The 22,491-nt window shown below is 42.8% G+C and overlaps 1 protein-coding gene across 3 annotated transcripts; it reads left to right on the forward strand.

Moving 5' to 3' along the window:
• Positions 1-323: 323 nt before the first annotated feature.
• On the forward strand, positions 324-20,068 carry retreg1 (reticulophagy regulator 1). Of its 3 annotated transcripts, XM_061979116.2 has the most exons (9): positions 324-733; positions 1,155-1,264; positions 1,619-1,646; positions 11,498-11,615; positions 11,695-11,779; positions 11,858-11,980; positions 12,063-12,133; positions 18,991-19,114; positions 19,185-20,068. In XM_061979116.2, exons 1-9 carry the CDS (start codon positions 561-563, stop codon positions 19,661-19,663), a joined length of 1,311 nt encoding a protein of 436 aa, XP_061835100.1. In that variant the 5' UTR covers positions 324-560; the 3' UTR covers positions 19,664-20,068. The 3 variants fall into 3 exon arrangements, with proteins under 3 accessions (XP_061835100.1, XP_072771319.1, XP_061835102.1); XM_072915218.1 differs by lacking the exon at positions 1,619-1,646 and having other exon boundaries at positions 19,185-20,066; XM_061979118.2 differs by lacking the exons at positions 1,155-1,264; positions 1,619-1,646 and having other exon boundaries at positions 19,185-20,067.
• The last annotated feature ends 2,423 nt before the right edge of the window (positions 20,069-22,491 follow it).

The raw sequence follows: 22,491 nt of genomic DNA on the forward strand, positions 1-22,491 counted from the left end.
AAGCTGTACAGGCTGGCTATAATGCTTGTAAAACTTAGGAAAGTAAGCACACTTTAGGTATCCGTGTAATGGTTGAAAACAGCCCCTTTAACTTTTGTTTCAAGTCAAAATATAAACGACAAGAAATGTGTGGACTGTGGAGCATTGAGAATGTTTTACAAGACTGTAAGCATTCAACTTCAGGAAGTTAGGTTTATTTTGAAAGCCCATACCGGATTTAGAATACTAACCTAAAGGGGAAGCTGACACAAAGTCACTGTCGTGTTTGGAACGACTCTGCGAGATGAACAGTTCCTCAAGATTCGGCTCTCGGGTAAGATTTTCAAAGAGCTACAAATCCAATCTCCAATGAGTAGACACATTTTAGCCAATCACGTACGGCTTTAACAGATTGAAATACGGGGAGAGGGGGACGTGGTCGGTTCACTGCTTCCAATAGCTTAACCGCTTCAAAGAATTGAATCATAAGAGCAGGATCGTTGACGAACGACCATCACGAGCAGCAGGGCAGGAGCGGCGCTGCCCAGCAGAGACTCAACTAGACTAGAAGTGGGCTTGTGATGCTGGGAAACAAGGAAGCAGGAAACTCTGCCGGCGGGGCTCCGAGCCGGACCCCCTGTGGGGAAGAGGTGCGTCCACGCCGGCCGGGGGTTCTCCTGTGCGGCCTGGTGGACTGGAGGCAGAGACCATGCAGGACTTCTACCTTGTTTGCTGCAGCCATCACAGCATTGTGGTCAGTAATGACGCAGCCTTAACAACGAATCCTCTATTTCAACTCTATAATAATAATAATACTTTTTCATCTACGGTATTATATTATGCGTTCACTTTCTGTGACATGTTTGTTCATCTGTAGAAATATGTGTCATTTATAGTATTTATCATTGTTTTATAATTAACATCAGGGGCGTTGCTATACTTTTTGATACATTGACGGCACCGCCCACCTCCATCATGCCTGATACATTATTTTTATTATATTTTTAGACGATTCAGTCGTGTGATGATGCTGCAGTACACATAATTTTTTATATGTTTAGAGTTTTTAGTTGTGTGATGCTGCTGCAATACACATGGTTTGTTATATGTGTATAGTTTTTTGCTTGATGATGCTGCAGTACAGTACTGTTAGATGACGTTATGAAAACTTTTAGGTCGGTGGCCTGCAGCTCGTTGCGTGCCTACGCCCTTGTCGCTCTCCTTCTGGCTCTGGCGGTCGCCATGGCGACCGTCACGGATGTTGTTGTCCGCCACACATGCAAAGGTAAACGGCTGCACTTGCCAAAAGTCCAAAATTGTTCGATCTCAGTGGTTCTCAAACTTTTTTCACCTAGTACCACCTCAGAAAACACTTTGCTCTCTAAGTGCCACCATAATTACCAACATTAATATACAGTATCATAGTAAGCCTAAGTATTCATTAAAAACAAGGCAGAGGTTTTATATAACAATACACACACTGCACTCAAGTTATCAACAATGATACTCCATATACAGTACATATCTACAGACTTCTTTGGAGTAGTGGTACGCGTACCACAGTTTGAGAATCACAAATCTAAGTCATTAATTATTAGTGCTTTAGCTAGTCCACTTATTCTAACCTTCTTCACGGCAGCTCACCTGTGGAGCAGCATGTCAGCCAGGTAAGAGATGCTCAACTCTCACTACATACCCCACCTACCTGAGGGAGGCGGAGCTTATATGAAGGTGTTGTCTTCTTGGGGCCCAAGCAAATAAAAGGAAAAGACAAGCCCATTTGTGTAAATACAACCGTTCAAGTCGTGAGGAAAATTTTCTGATCTGTCTGAGTGCAACATCTCTATCCTCTGAATGAACCCTGTGATCCATCAACATCACGTATCACGCCAGTCATGCTGAGACTGTTAGTTCATTAGTGGACCAGAACCTTCATGAGCGGATGGAAAACATGTGTATGTGTAAGCTTGTTGGGATCCAGTACAGTTCATGGAGATTTTGGGGGCGCCAGTCTGGTTGTGTATTTATGAGCTGGTGATGGGATAAGTCCGGTAGAATGTCACTAGCATGTTGATGCTGAACTGTTGTGTGACAGGACGGTCCTTTGTTGTGTTGTTCTCGGTTCATACTGATTGATACGTATTGATCAGAATGTTTCTCACAGTGGATGTAAAGTAGCTGACGTCGTGTTGTCTTAAACTCATCAATAATGGTACCTCGGTTTATGTTAGTAATCTGTTCCAAAATGTCAGCCATAAACCAAATTGAAGAAAAACCAAAGCCAATTTTCCTATAAGAATTTTTTAGATCCAATTATTACATTCTAGACCACTGGTGTCAAACGTACGGCCCATGGGCCGTATCAGGCCAACAAAGAGGTTTAGTTCAAGATTAGTTTGCTAAGTATAAAAATGAGCAGCAATTTTTTATTGAAATAAACATCCACTCGATGTCGCAATAGCAATTCAAGTGTAAACCACACATGATACTGTTCAAGGATAACATGTCTGCTGACTTTAAGCGCCATCTGGATTGTCTGCCGCTACTCTAATCAGCGCAGGTGCAAGCAATCAGCTGCTCCAGTTGTGGCTGGCAGCAGATGGCGACAGACTGATGCAATCTTATCCACTCAACTCATGAAATAACGAAAAGGTACGATGCAAAGACTTAAGTCAACATGACCATCATCTTTGTAGGTAGAGTTCTGTGCAGCGCTCGCAATTGGTTGACAATGCGATGCGCACCTTGAACTCCATTGTAAAAATGTGTGTTTCTACATTTGTTGTGTGTTCTATTTTATTTAATGCTTAAATCTACCATGTTTACATAGGTTAAGTTTGTAGTTAGGTTACCTTGATTTCGGCTATGGTGTCATTTTGATAATTGTTTTGTTTATTCTATATTTGAACAGTGGTGTGCCGTCAGGGCCAGCAAGGCCTTCTCTGCTGGCCTAACATAACCAGAAATCATGATCATAATTAAAGATCAAAGTAATTTTTAATTTACTTTCCCTAAATATCTAAAAGTATTCATATTCTCTTCTTGTCATATTATGCTCCTTCCAGCAATGTTGTTTTTAGTTTATAGAGTTTTTATCTAATCAGAATTCAGCTAGCTTATGTTGCCATGCTGTACCAAATCTGCCAGACGCCTTCAGATTCAGCAATACTGGCGTTCGTTCACTGTAAGTGAACGTGCACATACAGTTGATAGACAGTTGCGATAGCTAATCAGATCACGAGTTGTTGTCAGTAAGGCCTTCTAGCTGGCCTAAGGCAGATATATATTGTGATGTTATAAGCTTGGTAACATAAGAACTCCATTATCCAGCATGCCACAGTAGTGTAGAGCATGCGTAGTAGCCCCGTTTAGGTTGTTGAATGTAGACATGCCGGCAACGGGAAGTTTTGGATGAGCACGCTGTGGAGTAAACTTTAAGAACTCAGGCAATACGCCTCGTCTGCATCTTTTATGATTAGACAAGACAACACATGTATTTGCAAGGCCATTTTCAAGAAGGATATTTAAAGAGAAACTACATCTTGTGAGACCATGTCAGCCAACCCCAGAAGCTAGCTCAGCTGTCGATGAAATGTGAGTTCGGGTATTTTATTTTTTAATTTTTTTCACGTTTAAAATGTTTTTTGCAATTTTAATTTTGACAGTACCACATAAGATATGTTTTAATTGCTGGTGTGGGTTTATTGATTTTTAAATGCGCCAGAAAAAAACCTGTTATGTACACTGTTGGTGGTGATTCAATGCCCAGTAGTGCGTAAATGTGTTTCTGAAGAGTATTTCTCCAGCAATGGTCATGTGTGGACATAAAAGATGGTATTTTGAGAGGTAATCATTGAAGTCGGACATCACTGAAGGCCTAGGTGGGAAACGCACGGCCCGCCACTGTATTTGAATGATGACAAATTAATGTGTTGTGGCATTTGTTTGAGGACACACTCAATAGCTTTTTTCAAACACATCTTTAAATAACTACCAGCATGAAAATGCTAAACAGGAAGTGCTTAAAGTTTAATGGCTTTGTAAAAACACTGAGACAAAGTCTAAGCTCATTGTGCTCTTCATGGTATTTTTGAAACTGCACCATTTCATTCCTCCGAATTTTCAACTAACTTGAAGTGTTTTGCCAAGAGGATTATTTGTAATATGTACATTTTCACTGCGATGAGGTGGCGACTTGTCCAGGGTGTATCCCGCCTTCCGCCCGATTGTAGCTGAGATAGGCTCCAGCGCCCCCCGCGACCCCAAAAGGGAATAAGCGGTAGAAAATGGATGGATGGATGGATGTACATTTTCATAATGCACTTTTTCTATTTTTGGCCAAAGTAAGACAAAGAAAACAATTTTGAAGTTGTCTTTATTTTTAAGTTATTATGCCGTGATTTTACCCGTCCGGCCCGCATGGGAATAGATTTTCCTCCATGCGGCCTCTGAGCTAAAATGAGTTTGACACCCCTGTTCTAGACATTCAAATATATGAACAGAAAACACATTCTATAGAGAATCATTGTAGTTTTACATGCAGAAAACAATGTGAAATACACATTAATTAACATTTAACATCATATTAAAGACTTTTGTTGGCAAAGATGGTGATGGATGTAGCGGGAAGAGGAGAAACAAGCAGATGTTCTTCCGTGAATTTGACTGTGTTTCTCGTTTTCTTTATCAAAGTGCTGGTACTCGCAACTTTCTTTGGCCTTATGGTAGATTACATTGCAGTCACACTCAATAAAAAAGTACAGAGACTGAGTAACCAACAAATTTTAAGACACTCCATTACACAGAATAAGACGTGGGCAAACTGACTCATTTGTTATGTGCAATGTTTAGCTGCACATTAACCGAGATTGTGTATGAAAACCGCAGCAACATTTTGGCGAAAACTTCTGTTGAAAACAGAATCTTACAAAATGTTGGTTGTGTATGATATATTTTCAATGAATTCATAGAAAACAAGCTAGAAAAATAACGCTACCTGGCTTTTAGTCTGACGTGACTTTTTTGCCACAATAGCAAAAATGCTAATTGAACAATAAATAAATATAATTCTGCTGATAATGTTCTTTGTTCAATTTATACATGTATACTACACCCAAGTGTCAGAATAAATTTAGCATTAACAATCAATTAGTAGTGTTTTTTAAAAAAAACTTGGTATTGGCATGGTATAATTATTATTAAATATGGATGTAACAGTAAAATCTCACGGTACGATAATATAACGGTATTAAGGCAACGATACGCTAATATTGTGGTATATTTCCACAGATAGAACATGTGGCAGGTAAAACACACATTGTCAAATATGAAATACAAATTGTAGCAATTTGTTACAAAGTTCAGTCATTTCACTTGCATTAATTTGCAGTACGTGGGCGGTTTGCACTGCGCTAATATTTGTCATCAAGCCAAACAACTGTTTGAGCGTCTACGTATCTATATGTGCACAGCAGGGGAGCTAATTAACTACATTACCTTTAAACCTATTGTGCAGGTCTAGATGATTGTTTTTTAAATGTTTACCTAAGTTTGAAACGCAGGTGGTCTTACCACTTTTGTCGAGGCATGTTTTACTGCACTACTTGCAGCGTGGTGGTTCCGTGTTCAAACCTTGATCGATATTTTTGAAGCCAAAATACCTCTATATTGCGCTTCACACACCCTCTTTATTAACTAGTAGAATTGCCTTTATTTGCCAGTCTTCCTCTGCTCACTTTTTCTGCTTGTGCGCTCTGTGAGTGTGTGTGCGCGCTGACACACTCAACATGCTCCTCGGCTCAGCAACGTCACTGCAGCGCAGCATTTTTCAAAGGCAGTATAGTGCCGTTTACAATTCATTGGTACCGCTGTACAGCCCCACTAATTGTGCAGGAACACCTACTGTTTAAGCAAAAAATTTAAAAAAATACCTTATAGTTAATGTATTTAAAGTAACAATGGAAACACCTATTGTAACAAATATAAAACAATAATGTTCAGTTTAGTGTCTTTCAAATTTTACTTTATGAGAAGCAGTGTCCTCCACAGTGTGGACATATACGCTACCCCCCCCCCCCCACACACACACACAACTTCCCCGCAACATAGAGAGAGACAGGCAGTACAAAATGGATGTATGGATGGAGGATGTATCAAGTAGCTTTTTATTTTACTTGTATTTCCCGCAGTGTACAGTTTTTTTTGGTGATATCCCTCTGTGCGCTTCTGTGTCGCCTTTGAAACGCCCGAGACGAAAGTGGCGCGCCTTGCAGAACGCAGACTGTCTTACCTCCACCAAATATGTTATGTTTTCGCCAGGGTTTGTTTGTGTGTTTGTTCGCATCATAACTCAAACAGTTATGTGCGGATTTTGATGACATTTTCAGGAAATGTCCACAAAAAAAACAATCGACTACGACACTTCACTTCTTGCTTACGGCGGTCCCGCGCTGCACAGAGGATTCTGGGAGATGTAGCTTTTTTCAGCGCCAAAAGAAAAACTACACTCACCAAGTTTTTGTTTGATACCATCACATGTCACTGTATTATTGTGAAGACTTTGAAACCGTATTACTGCGTTATCTACAATACTGTTACATCCCCATTATGGGATGTAGTTTGGCACTAAAGGTGAGAGTTTGTTCATATTGCGCAGTCACATGATCAACAAATGCTTGCCCACAGGCCAGATCCAGCCCAGCGAGGTATTTCATCTGGCCTGCGAGACCATTTGAAAATCAAGATGCACCTGGCCCGCATGGCAAATTTCAGCAACTAAGAACTCTAACATTAGCATCTCTACCTCTTTAATCCCACATAGACACATGTTGTGTTATATTGATATGATGCATTGCAAGAGCCATTAATGCTAAGGGTGTCAGATTAGGATTTTTTCTACATTTTAACCACTTCCTTGTGGTCTACAAAACATGTAATGGTGGTGCTTTGGTCCAATTTTTGCATACATTTTGTTTTAAAGTCCATTCTGACAGTCTCTTCAGAATGCGCCGTTTTGTGGGTGGTCTTATTTACCTGTCAAAGATCTCCTCCAGGCTAAGCCCTCTGCGACTGGATATCCTCATGGTCAGCCATGTTGTAGTTTTTAGCGCTTCTGTATCGAGTCTACTGACCGATATAAGTCAGAACTAGTGTTGTCCCGATACCAATATTTTGGTACTTTTCTAAATAAAGGGGAACACAAAAAATTGCATTATTGGCTTTATTTTAACAATAAATCTTACGGTACATTAAACATACGTTTCTTATTGCAAGTTTGTCCTTAAATAAAATAGTGAACATACTAGACAACTTGTCTTCTAGTAGTAAGTAAGTAAACAAAGGCTCCTAATTTAACTGCTGACATATGGAGTAACATATTGTGTCATTTTCCATTCTATTATTTTGTCAACATTTTTAAGGATAAGTGGTAGAAAATGAATGATTAATCTACTTGTTCATTTACTGTTGATATCTGCTTACTTTCTCTTATAACATGTTCTATGTAGACTTCTGTTAAAATGTTATAATCACTTATTCTTCTGTTGTTTGGATGCTTTACATTAGTTTTGGATGATACCACAAATTTGGGTATCAATCCGATACCAAGTCATTACAGGATCATACACTGGTCATATTCAAAGTCCTCATGTGTCCAGGGACGTATTTCCTGAGTTTATAAACATAATATACATTTTAAAAAACTAAAGAAGATTTTGTGATGCTAAATAATATCAATGTAATCATAGTAGTATCGACTAGATACACTCTTGTATTTGATATCATTACAGTGGATGTCAGGTGTAGATCCACCCATGGCATTTGTTTACATTCAGGAACGCCGGTAAACTACGGTGTGTAGTGAAGCATGTTTAGCTATTCCTCGTCCTGCAGGGATGATACTTGTAAGAAACGTACTTTATTTGTCGCCATGGAGACAAGGATTAGTGATTTAGAAGTAGTTACAACACTGCAGACTTTGGATGGACTTTAGCTGCTAGCTAGCTAGCGTTGTCTTAAAGCACCTCTTCCTGAGAGCGTTTCAGTGTTATAACTTCACCTTTATCGTTAGTTTTTAAGCCAAAATGCGTCTGTTCTCCCTTTTCTGTCTACACACATTGTCGAACATGCTCCTCTGCTCGTAAACCAGCAATGTCACGACGTGATGACGACAAGGGGGCGGGGGGCCGGTACTTTTTAGAGGAGGTATAGTACCGAATATGATTCTTTAGTATTGCGGTACTATACTAATACTGGTATACCGTAAAACCCTAGTCAGAACTACAGTATATGCTACTTTTTTATGAGAAATGGCAACAGTGGATTTTAGCATGCATGTGTATGTATGAGCCAGTCTGACCCACAACAAGAGGATAGAGAGAAATAAGGAACTTAGTGATTACAACTTTTTGACTACAACTGAATAAAAATAGCGGACTCACGCAAAGCTCTTCAGGTAAATCTCTACCATATATGGAGATATCTGCTGATGTAACTAAGGCAAAATATGTCACTAAAGTCTCAGATTCCAAACGGCTCATTTGGAACAAGTTTGGAAGAAGGCACGATTGTTTTATAAATACAGTGCATCTGGAAAGTATTCACAGTGTTTTACTTTTCCCACATTTTGTTATGTTACAGCCCTATTCAAACATTTAATATATTCATTTTGGTCCTCAAAATTCTACACACAATACCCCATAATGACAATGTGAAAATGTTTTTAATGATTTGCAAATTTATAAAAAACTAAGAAACCACATGTACATAAGTATTCACAGACTTTGCCATGAAGCTCAAAAGTGAGTTCAGGGGCATCTTTCATCTTTCACTATGTAAAGCGCTTTGAGTCACTAGAGAAAAGCACTATATAAATATAATTCACTTCACTTCACTTCATCTTGTTTCAAATGATCATCCTTGATATGTTCCTACAGCTGAATTGGAGTCCACGCGTAGTAAATTCAGTTGATTGGACAAGATTTGGAAAGGCACACAGCTGTCTATATTAGGGTTGTATGGTGTACTGGTTCTAAATTCACAGAAATTGGCCTTGTCTACCGACATCTCGACCTAGGTTACAAAACTCTGCTGTCTTTGTGTGCGGATATAATATTGTAAAAAGGATGATGGTCGATCAACAATAATTTGATTAAATCGAGCCAAAACAACATCCACATTTCCCCCGCGTTCACCAATCATGATGCCTTTAGGGACTCTTAGACTGTCAGAAAATAGAACTCTTCAAGAAAGAACGAACAAATGTGGTTATTATCAGAAATGCACAATTCCTCCACAGCAGTGTTTGAAAAAAAAAAAAGTCAATCGACACAAGTGGAATTAAAAAAAAGAAAGGTCTGTCCAAATGAAAACACATTCACCGGCAATCATGCACATTTTTTCCAAGCCAGAAAAAGCAACTACATGATGACTGACACATGACACGTGTATATTTAAATCCAGCACACATGAATGTTTTTTTTAATCGCGTGATTGGGTGGGGAGGGTGGGGTGGACAGTGTCAATTAATCTTGTTCGGCCCGAGGTCGGAATTTTTTGCCCCCTCTGCGATTGAGTTTATCACCCCTGGTGTATGCGACATTTGTCTGCTGTTGTGTTGCTATTATTATCACCTGTTGCTGCCGCTCAGGCAAAGGATTGTGGGACAAAGACTCAAATGTTATTTGTGTCATTGTCCTACTGCACTACATCATTCCACGTGCTTTATATCTCTACTTTCGTAATTCTGCTCTTTATTGCTGTCATCGTCACCTTGTGTTTATGAACCTGCGTTACATGCAGTGGGGAGACAAAGCTGTCAATCAAAGCCTGCCAATGTGTGTGTGTGCGTGTAGTACAAGTGTATAAACATCATGTGGGTGTTGGCGCAAAGACGACGACGTGTTCCCACAACAAACTTCAAGTGTCTCAACAGTTGTGAAATCTGAACGGTCAGCTTGCGTGCTTGCGTGCGTGCGTGCGTGCGTGTGTGCGTGTGTGTGTGTGTGTGTGCGTGTGTGCGTGTGTGTGTGTGCGTGTGAGACTCAGCTGTTTCCTGAACATGCAGCATCAACCAGCGACAGTTGAACCAATCGGTGGCAGGCCTGGGAGGGGGTGTGCTCCGTCGCGAGCCCTCTGATTGGACGCAGGTCAGCTGATAGAAATCAAACACACGTCACATGTCAGTTATTTACCATCTCAACAGATGAGTCAGAGCTGTCAATCAACAGTGTGGGCGTGACTGAAGCGTTATGAATATTGAAGTTGTTTCCTATTTGCGGTGATAAAGAACCACATGTTAGTCTGAAGGGGCTCGGCGGGTGGGGGGGCGGGGGGGGGGGGGGGGGGGGGGGGGTTCTACTTTGCCCCCCACCCCTACCTCTTTTACCACGTCATGACACTGTCCTGCTGGCGGCTGCCTGTCACAAAGTAGTGTGACCGTGTTATTTTTAGCGCCGGGGGCTTGAAATAAGCGGGCCGGGCTTCACTGAGCATAAACACAAGTCGCCTTCACTTCAACACTAGCTGGGCTCGAACCTGCGCATTGTCACTCTCAGACCGACACTTCTTTTGCTTTACTGGTTCGTTCTTTGGCTGCCGAAGCTGCGGACATGTCTCCCGAGGAACGTGGACTCAGGTACTTGATGGCGTTCAAAACCCTCATCGGGTCTGGGAGGATTTGTTAGCTAATCTTTGTGCTTCCTGTACAGGTGAAAATTATTTGTTTGTGAGCTCTGGGGTCTTTCACTTGGTCGTCAAAGTCCAACATTGGAGCTTTGCTGTGTCCTCCTGGTTCAGACCACCAGACTTGTTATCCTGACTTATCTTAAACATTCCCCCTTTCCATTGCTCACATTGTCTATTTTTAGAACGATGACATCTTACTGTTGTATTGAAGGAATACTAGGTAAACAAACACGATTTGTGGGCATGGGTATGCTATGCTAGCTTGTTGCGCTAAAAGAAGTTGTCTGTAACGTTCATTTTGGGGCTACTTCATGAAAGATTAAAAGTCCCGTTTGCACCTTTATCCAGATTTGCACCAAACCCGTAACATAGTTTTAACCAACTTACCTATGTCGTCTGTATATTTAATATAGTGTACTACTGTACCTAGAATAGGCTGCCGCACCCCCCACGATCCCAAAAGGGACAAGCGGTAGTAAATGGATGGATGGATGGATGGATGGTGTACCGAGAATCTTGCTGACTCGTGAGCCATGTCCAATGTCAACAGGTGACTCAGAAAGTTCTTTTGGTAGTCGTTCATGGAACTAGGCGGGGTCGCTCTCACGTTTCCCAGGAAACAGCCTCCTTTGGAAAGGGAGGGGGTGAAGATGCACATGTGCAAAAATGTGGGGGTTATTAATGGTCAAACGGGGGAAGGGGGGGGTCTGGCACGCCAGCACTGCCTCATCAACACTGTCTCGTCTGTTTTGACTATTCAATTCCACGGAACACAAACACGTCAATGTGTCATTTCTAAGATGGCGGACGGTAACTTTTGACTTCCCTCCCGCAGCTGGGAGATGATGGACACGGGTCAGGACAGCGGCTACAGCCCTAAACTTCACCCGGGCAGCTCCCTCCGCCTCTTCCTGCAGGAGATGTCAGCGTTCAAGCAGCAGAACCCTGGCAAGGTGAGGCAGAAGCGGTCCCAGTCAGGACCGTGTTGGTAGATTTTGGTTCTTTTAAGCACACGCCTTCTTTGTCCTGCAGTTCTGTTTGCTGGTTTGCAGCTTTTGCACCTTCTTTGCTGTCGTAGGACGCTACATTCCTGGGATGGTGGTCTCCTATCTTCTTGGTGAGCGTTTGTCTCGTCAAAACTCCTCATAATCACGTTGTCACTTTTTTAAAGACGTGTCTGTCCTGTCCGCCGTAGTGCTGTCAGTCTTCCTGTGGCCTCTGCTCTCATCTCATGAGGCTTCCTTGTGGCTGAAGCCGGTTCTGCAGAAACTGGACTTTGGCATTGGGGCCTACCTGTGGAAAATCAAAGAAAATCACGGTGCTGATTCAGCATTAAAACATTCAAATAATGTACTTTGCATCATCTGGGCTGTAGACTCATGCGCTTCTGTTGTGGTCAGAGAGAAAACTGATGCAGGCTATCGCCGAGAGAGAATCCATCGAAGCGGACCTTTCGACCATGTTTCCCAAGGTGGGCTTGTCATCTCAATTGAAAAAAAAACACTTTCAGTCCTAACTTGACTTTCATTTTGGATTTGGATCGTAATTAAAGCAGAAAAGATCATCTGCACACAAGGGTGCTAATGACATGAACATTATCTGTCTCGGGCAGTGGTTCTTAACCTATTTTAGCGTCCCTTCACTGGCTCCCTGTGCGTTACCGAATACATTTTAAACTCCTTTTATTTGTTTTTAAATGTCTAAACAACCTCGCGCCAACCTATCTCTCCGACCTCCTTCAGCCTTACTGCCCCACCCGATCCTTAAGATCAGCCGATCAGCTGCTGTTGACGGTCCCTGACACAAGGCTGAAGCTTAGAGGTGACAGAGCTTTCGCCGTTGCTGCTCCCAAGCTCTGGAACGACCTACCCCTGAGTGTTAGACAAGCCTCCTCTCTTCCTGTTTTTAAATCTCTCTTAAAAACATACTTTTATTCCATGGCTTTTAACACTGAGTGATATCCATCCTGCAATGGCGCCCCATAATACACCTGCTGTGAACCTGTTTTTATGTTTTTATTTATTCTATTTTAATTATTTATTTTTTTATCGTGTTCTGTTTGTGTTGTGTTGTGTTTGCTCGGTACTCGTTTTATCTTTTAACCTGTTCATTGTACAGCACTTTGGCTACCCCTGTGGTAAATTTTAAATGTGCTTTATAAATAAAGTTGATTTGATTTGATTTGATTTGTTGGAGGTACCGAACCCCACCAGTTTCATCTGCGCATTCACCAAACCCTTCTTTAGTGAAAAATAAAATGTTTTTTTCTTAATTTAATCTTAATTTATAAATATTAATCACGAAATGATGTTATTATATCAAATAAATACTAATAAAAATATATTTTACAAACAGAAAGTTACAGGAATGTACACATGATGCCATGTTTACATCTCATTGTGCAACATGTGAATGTTTTAGTGGGAACTAAATGCGATATCTGAAAGGGGTACAAATTATTTCCAAAGCAGAAACCCCACCAGACATACAATACTAGTACACAGCTCATGAAAAACAATATTTTTTGTTATTGTCATTGTAAGTGGGCCAAAACACTTATATTAGAAAATAATCTCATGGAAATGACTGCTGTCATTTGATTATAATAATAAAACATTTAACTTGTTATTTAGTCAGGTTTGGGACAGGTGTGCTGCTTGTGTGGCCACAGTGCATGTGCACGTCTGGCGTCGCTCACATGTGCTCCACTGAATGCTCAAGGAGTTTTTATGTTTGCTCACGCTTATGGAAAATTAGAGGGAACATTGTTTGGGGGTATCCATAGTACGCCGATAGGGAGAAGTTTTTATTTACACGATGAGTCAGGTGTGTCTTGACCTCCGCGGCGGAGACTCCGCCGAACCCCTGAGGCCGACTCACCGAACCCCTATGGTTTGATCGAACCCAGGTTAAGGACCACTGGTCTAGGGTACACTTGCTAAAGACAAAACATTATATTTATCTGCAATTAATTGGGATTAATTTTGAGTTAACTATAAACAAACTGCGATTAATCATTATTACATATTTTTAATTGTTACACAGCCCTTAAAACACGAGAGCTGCTGTTGGCCACAACTCACAGCCAGACTCTAGAGATGTGACGTTTGCGAACAAATCAAATATTTCGAATGGCTCTTTAAAGTGAATGATGAGAACTCATTCAAAAACGGGTCAAAAGAAACCTTACAGCATTTGGATTCCCTTGTTTGTAAAGTACTTGAAATATATGACACCAGGTTGAGTAGTTTAATTTTGTATGCACATTTTTACCACGTGTTAGTGTTTCTTCTAGTTTTAATTCATTTATACTTTTTGTATACCGGTACATTCTGTTCTTATTTATTATTTGTGTATTTTATTGGTGCTCCACAGAAGTGAGGGAAAATTAAAAATTCAAAAATCTAATTATAGTTAATATTTCACATTTATCCCCACCAACAAGTAATATTGGTGTACATTAGGAATTGTTCCTATTCACATCTATCCACCCATCCATCCATTTTCTACCGCTTGTCATCTCTATATTACATGAAATTATAAAATAGATCATGAATTGATTTAATAGATTATATTAAATAAATAAGGAAATAATTAAATAAGGAGACAGTGCAATCAATAAATAAATGATTAAATAATTATTTAAGTATTACAATTAATTACATGATTAAAAAATGTAATGTATGTTTAATTATCCATCCATCTTCTTCCGCTTATCCGAGGTCGGGTCGCTGGGGCAGCAGCTTAAGCAGGGAAGCCCAGACTTCCCTCTCCCCAGCCACTTCGTCCAGCTCCTCCCGGGGGATCCCGAGGCGTTCCCAGGCCAGCCGGGAGACATAGTCTTCCCAGCGTGTCCTGGGTCTTCCCCGTGGTCTCCTACCGGTCGGACGTGCCCGAAACACCTTCCTAGGGAGGCGTTCGGGTGGCATCCTGACCAGATGCCCGAACCACCTCATCTGGCTCCTCTCGATGTGGAGGAGCAGCGGCTTTACTTTGAGCTCCCCCCGAATGACAGAGCTTCTCACCCTATCTCTAAGGGAGAGCCCCGCCACTCGGCGGAGGAAACTCATTTCGGCCGCTTGTACCCGTGATCTTGTCCTTTCGGTCATGACCCAAAGCTCATGACCATAGGTGAGGATGGGAACGTAGATCGACCGGTAAATCGAGAGCTTTGCCTTCCGGCTCAGCTCCTTCTTCACCACAACGGATCGATACAGCGTCCGCATTACTGAAGACGCCGCACCGATCCGCCTGTCGATCTCACGATCCACTCTTCCCCCACTCGTGAACAACACTCCGAGGTACTTGAACTCCTCCACTTGGGGCAAGATCTCCTCCCCAACCCGGAGATGGCACTCCACCCTTTTCCGGGAGAGAACCATGGACTCGGACTTGGAGGTGCTGATTCCCATCCCAGTCGCTTCACACTCGGCTGCGAACCGATCCAGTGAGAGCTGAAGATCTTGGCCGGAGGAAGCCATCAGGACCACATCATCTGCAAATAGCAGTGACCTAATCCTGCAGCCACCAAACCAGATCCCCTCAACGCCCTGACTGCGCCTAGAAATTCTGTCCATAAAGGTTATGAACAGAATCGGTGACAAAGGGCAGCCTTGGCGGAGTCCAACCCTCACTGGAAACGTGTCCGACTTACTGCCGGCAATGCGGACCAAGCTCTGACACTGATTATACAGGGAGCGAACTGCCACAATAAGACAGTCCGTTACCCCATACTCTCTGAGCACTCCCCACAGGACTTCCCGGGGTACACGGTCGAATGCCTTCTCCAAGTCCACAAAGCACATGTAGACTGGTTGGGCAAACTCCCATGCACCCTCAAGGACCCTGCCGAGAGTATAGAGCTGGTCCACAGTTCCACGACCAGGACAAAAACCACACTGTTCCTCCTGAATCCGAGGTTTGACTATCCGGCGTAGCCTCCTCTCCAGTACACCTGAATAGACCTTACCGGGAAGGCTGAGGAGTGTGATCCCACGATAGTTGGAACACACCCTCCGGTTCCCCTTCTTAAAGAGAGGAACCACCACCCCGGTCTGCCAATCCAGAGGTACCGCCCCCGATGTCCACGCGATGTTGCAGAGTCTTGTCAACCAAGACAGCCCCACAACATCCAGAGCCTTAAGGAACTCCGGGCGGATCTCATCCACCCCCGGGGCCTTGCCACCGAGGAGCTTTTTAACTACCTCGGCAACCTCAGCCCCAGAAATAGGAGAGCCCACCACAGATTCCCCAGTCCCTGCTTCCTTATAGGAAGACGTGCTGGTAGGATTGAGGAGGTCTTCGAAGTATTCCCTCCACCGATCCACAACATCCGCATTCGAGGTCAGCAGAGCACCAACCCCACCATACACGGTGTTGACACTGCACTGCTTCCCCTTCCTGAGGCGGCGGATGGTGGTCCAGAATTGCTTCGAAGCCGTCCGGAAGTCTTTTTCCATGGCCTCCCCGAACTCCTCCCATGTCCGAGTTTTTGCCTCCGCGACCGCTGAAGCCGCACACCGCTTGGCCTGTCGGTACCTGTCTGCTGCCTCAGGAGTCCCATGAGCCAAAAGAACCCGATAGGACTCCTTCTTCAGCCTGACGGCATCCCTCACCGCCGGCGTCCACCAACGGGTTCTAGGATTACCGCCACGACAGGCACCAACCACCTTGCGGCCACAGCTCCAATCGGCCGCCTCGACAATAGAGGTACGGAACATTGTCCACTCGGACTCAATGTCCAGCACCTCCCTCGTGACATGTTCAAAGTTCTTCCGGAGGTGGGAATTGAAACTCTCTCTGACAGGAGACTCTGCCCTACGTTCCCAGCAAACCCTCACAATGCGTTTGGGCCTGCCAGGTCTGTCCGGCATCCTCCCCCACCATCGCAGCCAACTCACCACCAGGTGGTGATCGGTAGAAAGCTCCGCCCCTCTCTTCACCCGAGTGTCCAAAACATGAGGCCGCAAATCCGATGACACAACTACAAAGTCGATCATGGAACTGCGGCCTAGGGTGTCCTGGTGCCAAGTGCACATATGGACACCCTTATGTTTGAACATGGTGTTTGTTATCGACAATCTGTGACGAGCACAAAAGTCCAATAACAGAACACCACTCGGGTTCAGATCTGGGCGGCCATTCTTCCCAATCACACCTCTCCAGGTTTCACTGTCGCTGCCAACATGAGCGTTGAAGTCCCCCAGTAGAACGAGGGAATCACCCGGGGGAGCACTCTCCAGTACTCCCTCGAGTGAATCCAAAAAGGGTGGGTACTCTGAGCTGCTGTTTGGCGCGTAAACGCAAACAACAGTCAGGACCCGTCCCCCCACCCGAAGGCGGAGGGAAGCTACCCTCTCGTCCACCGGGTTGAACTCCAACGTGCAGGCTTTGAGCCGAGGGGCAACAAGAATTGCCACCCCAGCCCGTCGCCTCTCACTGCCGGCAACGCCAGAGTGGAAGAGAGTCCAGCCCCTCTCAAGAGAAGTGGTTCCAGAGCCCTTGCTGTGCGTCGAAGTGAGTCCGACTATATCTAGCCGGAACTTCTCCACCTCACGCACTAGCTCAGGCTCCTTCCCCCCCAGCGAAGTGACGTTCCACGTCCCAAGAGCCAGCTTATGTAGCCGAGGATCGGACCGCCAAGTGCCCTGCCCTCGGCTGCCGCCCAGCTCACACTGCACCCGACCTCTATGGCCCCTGCTATGGGTGGTGAGCCCATTGGAGGGGGGACCCACGTTGCCTCTTCGGGCTGTGCCCGGCCGGGCCCCATGGGGACAGGCCCGGCCACCAGGCGCTCGCCATCGTGCCCCACCTCCGGGCCTGGCTCCAGAGGGGGGCCCCGGTGACCCGCGTCCGGGCGAGGGAAATCTGGGTCCTTGGTTTGTGTTCTTCATCGAGGTCTTCGAGTTTAATTATTTAAATATGTATTTATTTATTTAAGCCTGTACCATTTGACCCTACATATTAAAGGGGCTGTTTGCAACAGTTACACAGATGCCTACAGGGCGCTAACTTAGTTTAAGCCACAGGTGTGAAACTCAAGGCCCGAGGGCCAGATTTGGCCCATCACATCATTGAAAGCCCTGAAATAATGAGCCAATAAAGCATTTTATCATTTATTAAATGTAATCTTTTCATTGTGACAGACATAAATACATGTATTGCATGCTACTGAGTATATTTTAAACTTTATTGTCTAATAATTCAACAAATATAATCCTATCATTAATTTCAAACTTTTTCAAATTAAAACAAAGTAAATATCTGCTTGAGTTATATTAAAGGCAAGTTATTCATCAAATTGTACACTGTAGAAATGACAATAGATTTTACAGTAAAAAAAAAAGAATATATAGTACCGTTTTTCCATTTACAGCAATATGCTTTAAAAACCATCATCAATTTTACAATGAAGTTGTGGCGACTCAGCTGCCAGTTTGTTGTTGTTTTTTTTACAGTGTATGTGATACAAATATAATAATCAAATGCATAGCAATTAATTTTATAATATCATGATGTGAATGCTTATACATTTATATTCATAAATTATATACAGTTACAAGCGGCCCTCTTCGGGCTGCCATAACTGCGATGTGGTCCTCAGTGTAACCGTGTTCGACACCCCTGGTTTAAGCGTTATATCCCGCTGTCTTCTTGGACGTACGTACGTAACACGTGTACGCGCATTAGCTAATAATAGCGATCTGGATAGTTTGCAATCGCTGTCATTGAATGTATATTCTATCATGACAGCAACAAGACTGCAAATCGTTCGTTGCTTATGTGCCAGCTGATATGCTAACTCATTTAAGTAGATGCTAAACTTAACCAACACATCCTTACTTCTTCGATTATTTCAGATACCAGACAGATATCGACCTTTCAGACTGATGCGAAAAACAAAAAACGGAATATGTACAGATCTGACAGAAGAGAATAAAACAAAGTTATTTGTTTTTGGTGTTCTGACTTTGCTCTTTAATGGGAACGTAAACAACATCTTAAAGTCCTAACTCTCCACAACAACATTGCTATTCCTATTATCCAACCACACATGTTTTTACCAGCTGAAAAATCAAGATGGCCGCAAGTTCAAAATGGCTGCCTAACTGTGTATAATGGCTACTTTTGTTGTCTACCTTGAGTGGTCAGTATAAGTTCCATTGAGTTGTCTCTATAGTTAAGTTTGATTGTACTTCTTAACTCTTGTTGGACTAGTATTTCCTGACGGGAGTGAAAAGACTCAAAACATTTCCACAATTTGTTTTTAATGTCGAGACAAGTTTATTAATAGACGGGTGTTTCTATTTTTTATACGGCTTTCCATAGTTGGACTCTACGGCCTGTAAGGAGATGTCTGTGTCGAACACGTCTATTTCTGAGGTGACGTGGACGGACAACAGCACCTTCAACCTGTCGGAGGAACATACGCCGCAGACAGAGAACTCTGAAGGTACGATCATCAAATAGCAGTGGGAGGAGCCTATTTGTCATGATGTTGTTGTGATGCACTAACCACACAGACCTCAACCGAGAAGACGTGTTCACTGGCGGTCTCCCAGACTTTCCCTCTCTTGACAACGGGGCGACGACCAATGGCGACGAAGATGACGACTTCAGCCTTCCTCAGCCAATCAGAACCAAGCATAGAGCTTGCCCTGCGGAGGACACGCCCACCCATACAGCTCTGGACCTGGTCCATCATATGGCGGGCGATGTCATTGCCACCGCCATCACGGCCGCCATCCAGGAAAGAATAGAGGCGGTTTGCTTCCCGGGGAGCTCAGACCAGAACTGTCCACAGCAGTCCAGACTACCAGAATCCACCAGGGCACTGGAACTGGCCGAGGAGTCTGACAGCGAAGTGGAGGACTTTGAGCTGCTGGACCAGGCCGAGCTGGAACAATTGGAGGGGGAGCTGGGTTTAGCGACCGACAGAGAAGATCAGGACAAGACCCACAAAGGTTCTGGTTTCTTTTCCAAACTGCTGAGACGTCAATGACAGGAAGGAGTTTCCATTCTGCTTTGCTCTTATAATATCTTTCAAAACCGACAGTTTGTTGGAGCTGGAGGAGAATCTTTGTCAGTTTTGTGTCGAATGTTCTTAATCATCTCAAGCTGGTTTGTTAGTTTTCTTTAACAGCTTTATTGTGGCTATTCTTTTTTTACTCTGTCAATTTTTTTATTTTCATAACTTTTTCATGGTGCATTTGTTGCCTTACTATCTCAAGCTTCAGTAAAACAAATAACTACAGAGTATGTACATGATTTATGTGCACTTTAATGAAAACAAATTCACCTTGTTGCCATTAAAGTTAGAAAGATCTTGGCACATTCAAAGTTATTGGATCAATAACTCAGTAGCAAAAAATCTTTAAAACACAAACAATGCCTCTTTCTAACCACTGTAGAGGTAGATAATGAGCTACCAGCTGATTTGTCGCTGAAATATACGCGTGCGCGTGTGTGTGTGTGCGTGTGTGCAACTACCGACCCCATAAATGTTAAATAAATCATAACTTCGCAGTCCCAAAAATAAATCACATATATGGTCTCATATTAATAATACCACATTTATCATTTTGGACGGATCATGTTTTGTATATCTTTTGAACATATAAATAATGATAAATAATAATGATATTCAATAACTTAATGATTATACAAAATATAGTCTCAAAAACACATAAAACAAGTGTCTAGTTGGTTCTACTACAATTTTTATTTTGTAAAAAAAAAAATGTAGCTGATTTTTTGGAATTATTTCTAGTTTTTAATTTTCAATAGCTTTATGAATATACATAATATTGTCCTAAAACAAACACATAGATGATGTCTAGCTGAATATATTACAAGTCTTATTTTGGAAAAAAATCCAAGTTGCTGATTTGTTTATTTATATTTCTGATCTTCAATAGCATATGAATATACATTCCATCCATTTTCTACCGTTTGTCCCTCTCATGGTCGCTCAAACTGTAGCAGATTTTTCACCCTGTTTACGACTGGCATTAACATGAACAACAGGTGGGAAGTGTAATCTAAAACTTGACTTTTCTAGCCTTTTTTGATGCTAAATTATTAACTACATCATCTTACGAAATCTGTTGTGCACCTGTATGATTAATGCTCATTATGGCAAGTCCAGAGAGACACTCCTGTGACATCGAGGATGTCAAGTACGTTTTAATAAGCTTCACTTTTTCACCCGTCAATCAACCGGAGTCACATGAGTCCCGTAAATGACTGCTTGGACTTTTTTTTGTTGTTGCCATTTTTACATAACCCAATTAATTACTTGTTGGTAGATGGGTCTTCGCCCCCCACCCCTTGCCAACATGTCAGTAGCTGTTTTATACGGAGCACCAAACCGCCAATTTGCCTGTCCTTCTAGCAGCTCAGTCATAGTTTTTTTCAACATGTGGCGGAAAATCGAGGGTCTGTTTTGGTTCTCAGATTTTCCGCCTCGTAGCGTCCCCCTTTTTCCGCCTCGAGTTCTATATAAAACCGAGGCGGAAATGTGCCGGCTCGTGGGTGAGATGGGTGGAAGTGTTAATGACCTGCACCAGAAGCGGCTTTTGGAAAAGGAGGAAATTAGAATGACAGGCCCGCAAATTTCCACCCTTACTTTGGGGCAAATGTGCCACCTTCTCAATATAAATAGGGCCACTAAAGGAAATGAGTGGCAGTAGTATAGCAAACTGGCTATGGCTGTGATCTTCTTTTTGTGTGCACACGCCCTCACATAGATCGTGCCCTTGGTGGTTGCCCTTATTGCCCATGTCAAAAACCGGCCCTGTTTTTATGAAAAGATTAGAGAATTCACAAATCATGCACTTTGTTCTAATGATTCTATCTTGACACAACATTTATGTTTATTTTTGATACATTGTTGTGGTTTTTTTCGCTGTTATTTTGCACTAGTGGCATAATGATTCAATGACATTTGAATCTCACAAACATCAGCCTCATGTTTGAGGAGTTCTGGCCAAGATGGCATCAGAATAATTGCACTCTTTTATACTGGAGCAGTAATTCCTCTGCAGAATCAAGTATACCGACTTAAATAATAAGAAATAAGGTGAAAAAAGCATCTTTGACATAATCATCAAAGAACTGTTAAGAATAGGACTACTGTCAGCATTAAGAAGGTAGGATTTTGCAGTTAGTATCAACTGATGCTAGCATTGAGTGTTACTAGCTAACCAGGTGCGAGTGGCCCTAACGGCCAATGAAGAAGGTGAAGGCAACTCAAAAAAAACAAAGGAGAGTCCGGTGAACATCGACCAGGTAAGTGGTAATTGAGATCTCAACTATACTAAAACTCATTCGGAGCCTGCGAGAAGATTGATGTCACCGGCCAGTAACCCAATGAAAATAGTTATTCTCCGAGAGAACGATGATGACATCTCCAACCAGACCCCATAAGCAGCTTTAAACAAGATAGGGGAAACACAATTAATTCTCCAAAAGCTCGTTGGAATGGAGAATGGATTAAATGACAATACCAAAACACAACGAGACAATCTCAATAGAGGAGATGAACAGCGTGGGGAAAAACATGAAATCAAGGTTGGAAACGGCAGAAAAGGAAATAACTACTTAATCAAAGGAAAACAAACAGCTCAATTTCGTCAGAATCAGAATCAGAAGTACTCTCAAAATATCTGGCATTCCAGAACAACATGATGAAAAGAGCAGCTGACCTGGTCTCAAGCATCTCCCTACACCTGGCCGACCTCCTACAAAGTTCAGTGGACATAGCACACTGACTGGGTCCAAAGCAACGCAAGGGAAATGGCAGCATTTCCGGTCACGCTCTGTACGAGA

The sequence above is a fragment of the Nerophis lumbriciformis genome, linkage group LG19, assembly GCF_033978685.3.
Source record: "Nerophis lumbriciformis linkage group LG19, RoL_Nlum_v2.1, whole genome shotgun sequence".
Taxonomy (NCBI): Eukaryota; Metazoa; Chordata; class Actinopteri; order Syngnathiformes; family Syngnathidae; genus Nerophis; species Nerophis lumbriciformis.

Bases quoted from the DNA above. Each gene is read 5' to 3' on its own strand.
- retreg1 (XM_061979116.2), top strand. From the start codon at position 561: ATGCTGGGAAACAAGGAAGCAGGAAACTCTGCCGGCGGGGCTCCGAGC. The intron at 734-1,154 runs GTCAGTAATGAC...GAAAACTTTTAG, and splicing joins GCAGCCATCACAGCATTGTG to GTCGGTGGCCTGCAGCTCGT. The intron at 11,780-11,857 runs GTGAGCGTTTGT...TGTCCGCCGTAG, and splicing joins GGTGGTCTCCTATCTTCTTG to TGCTGTCAGTCTTCCTGTGG.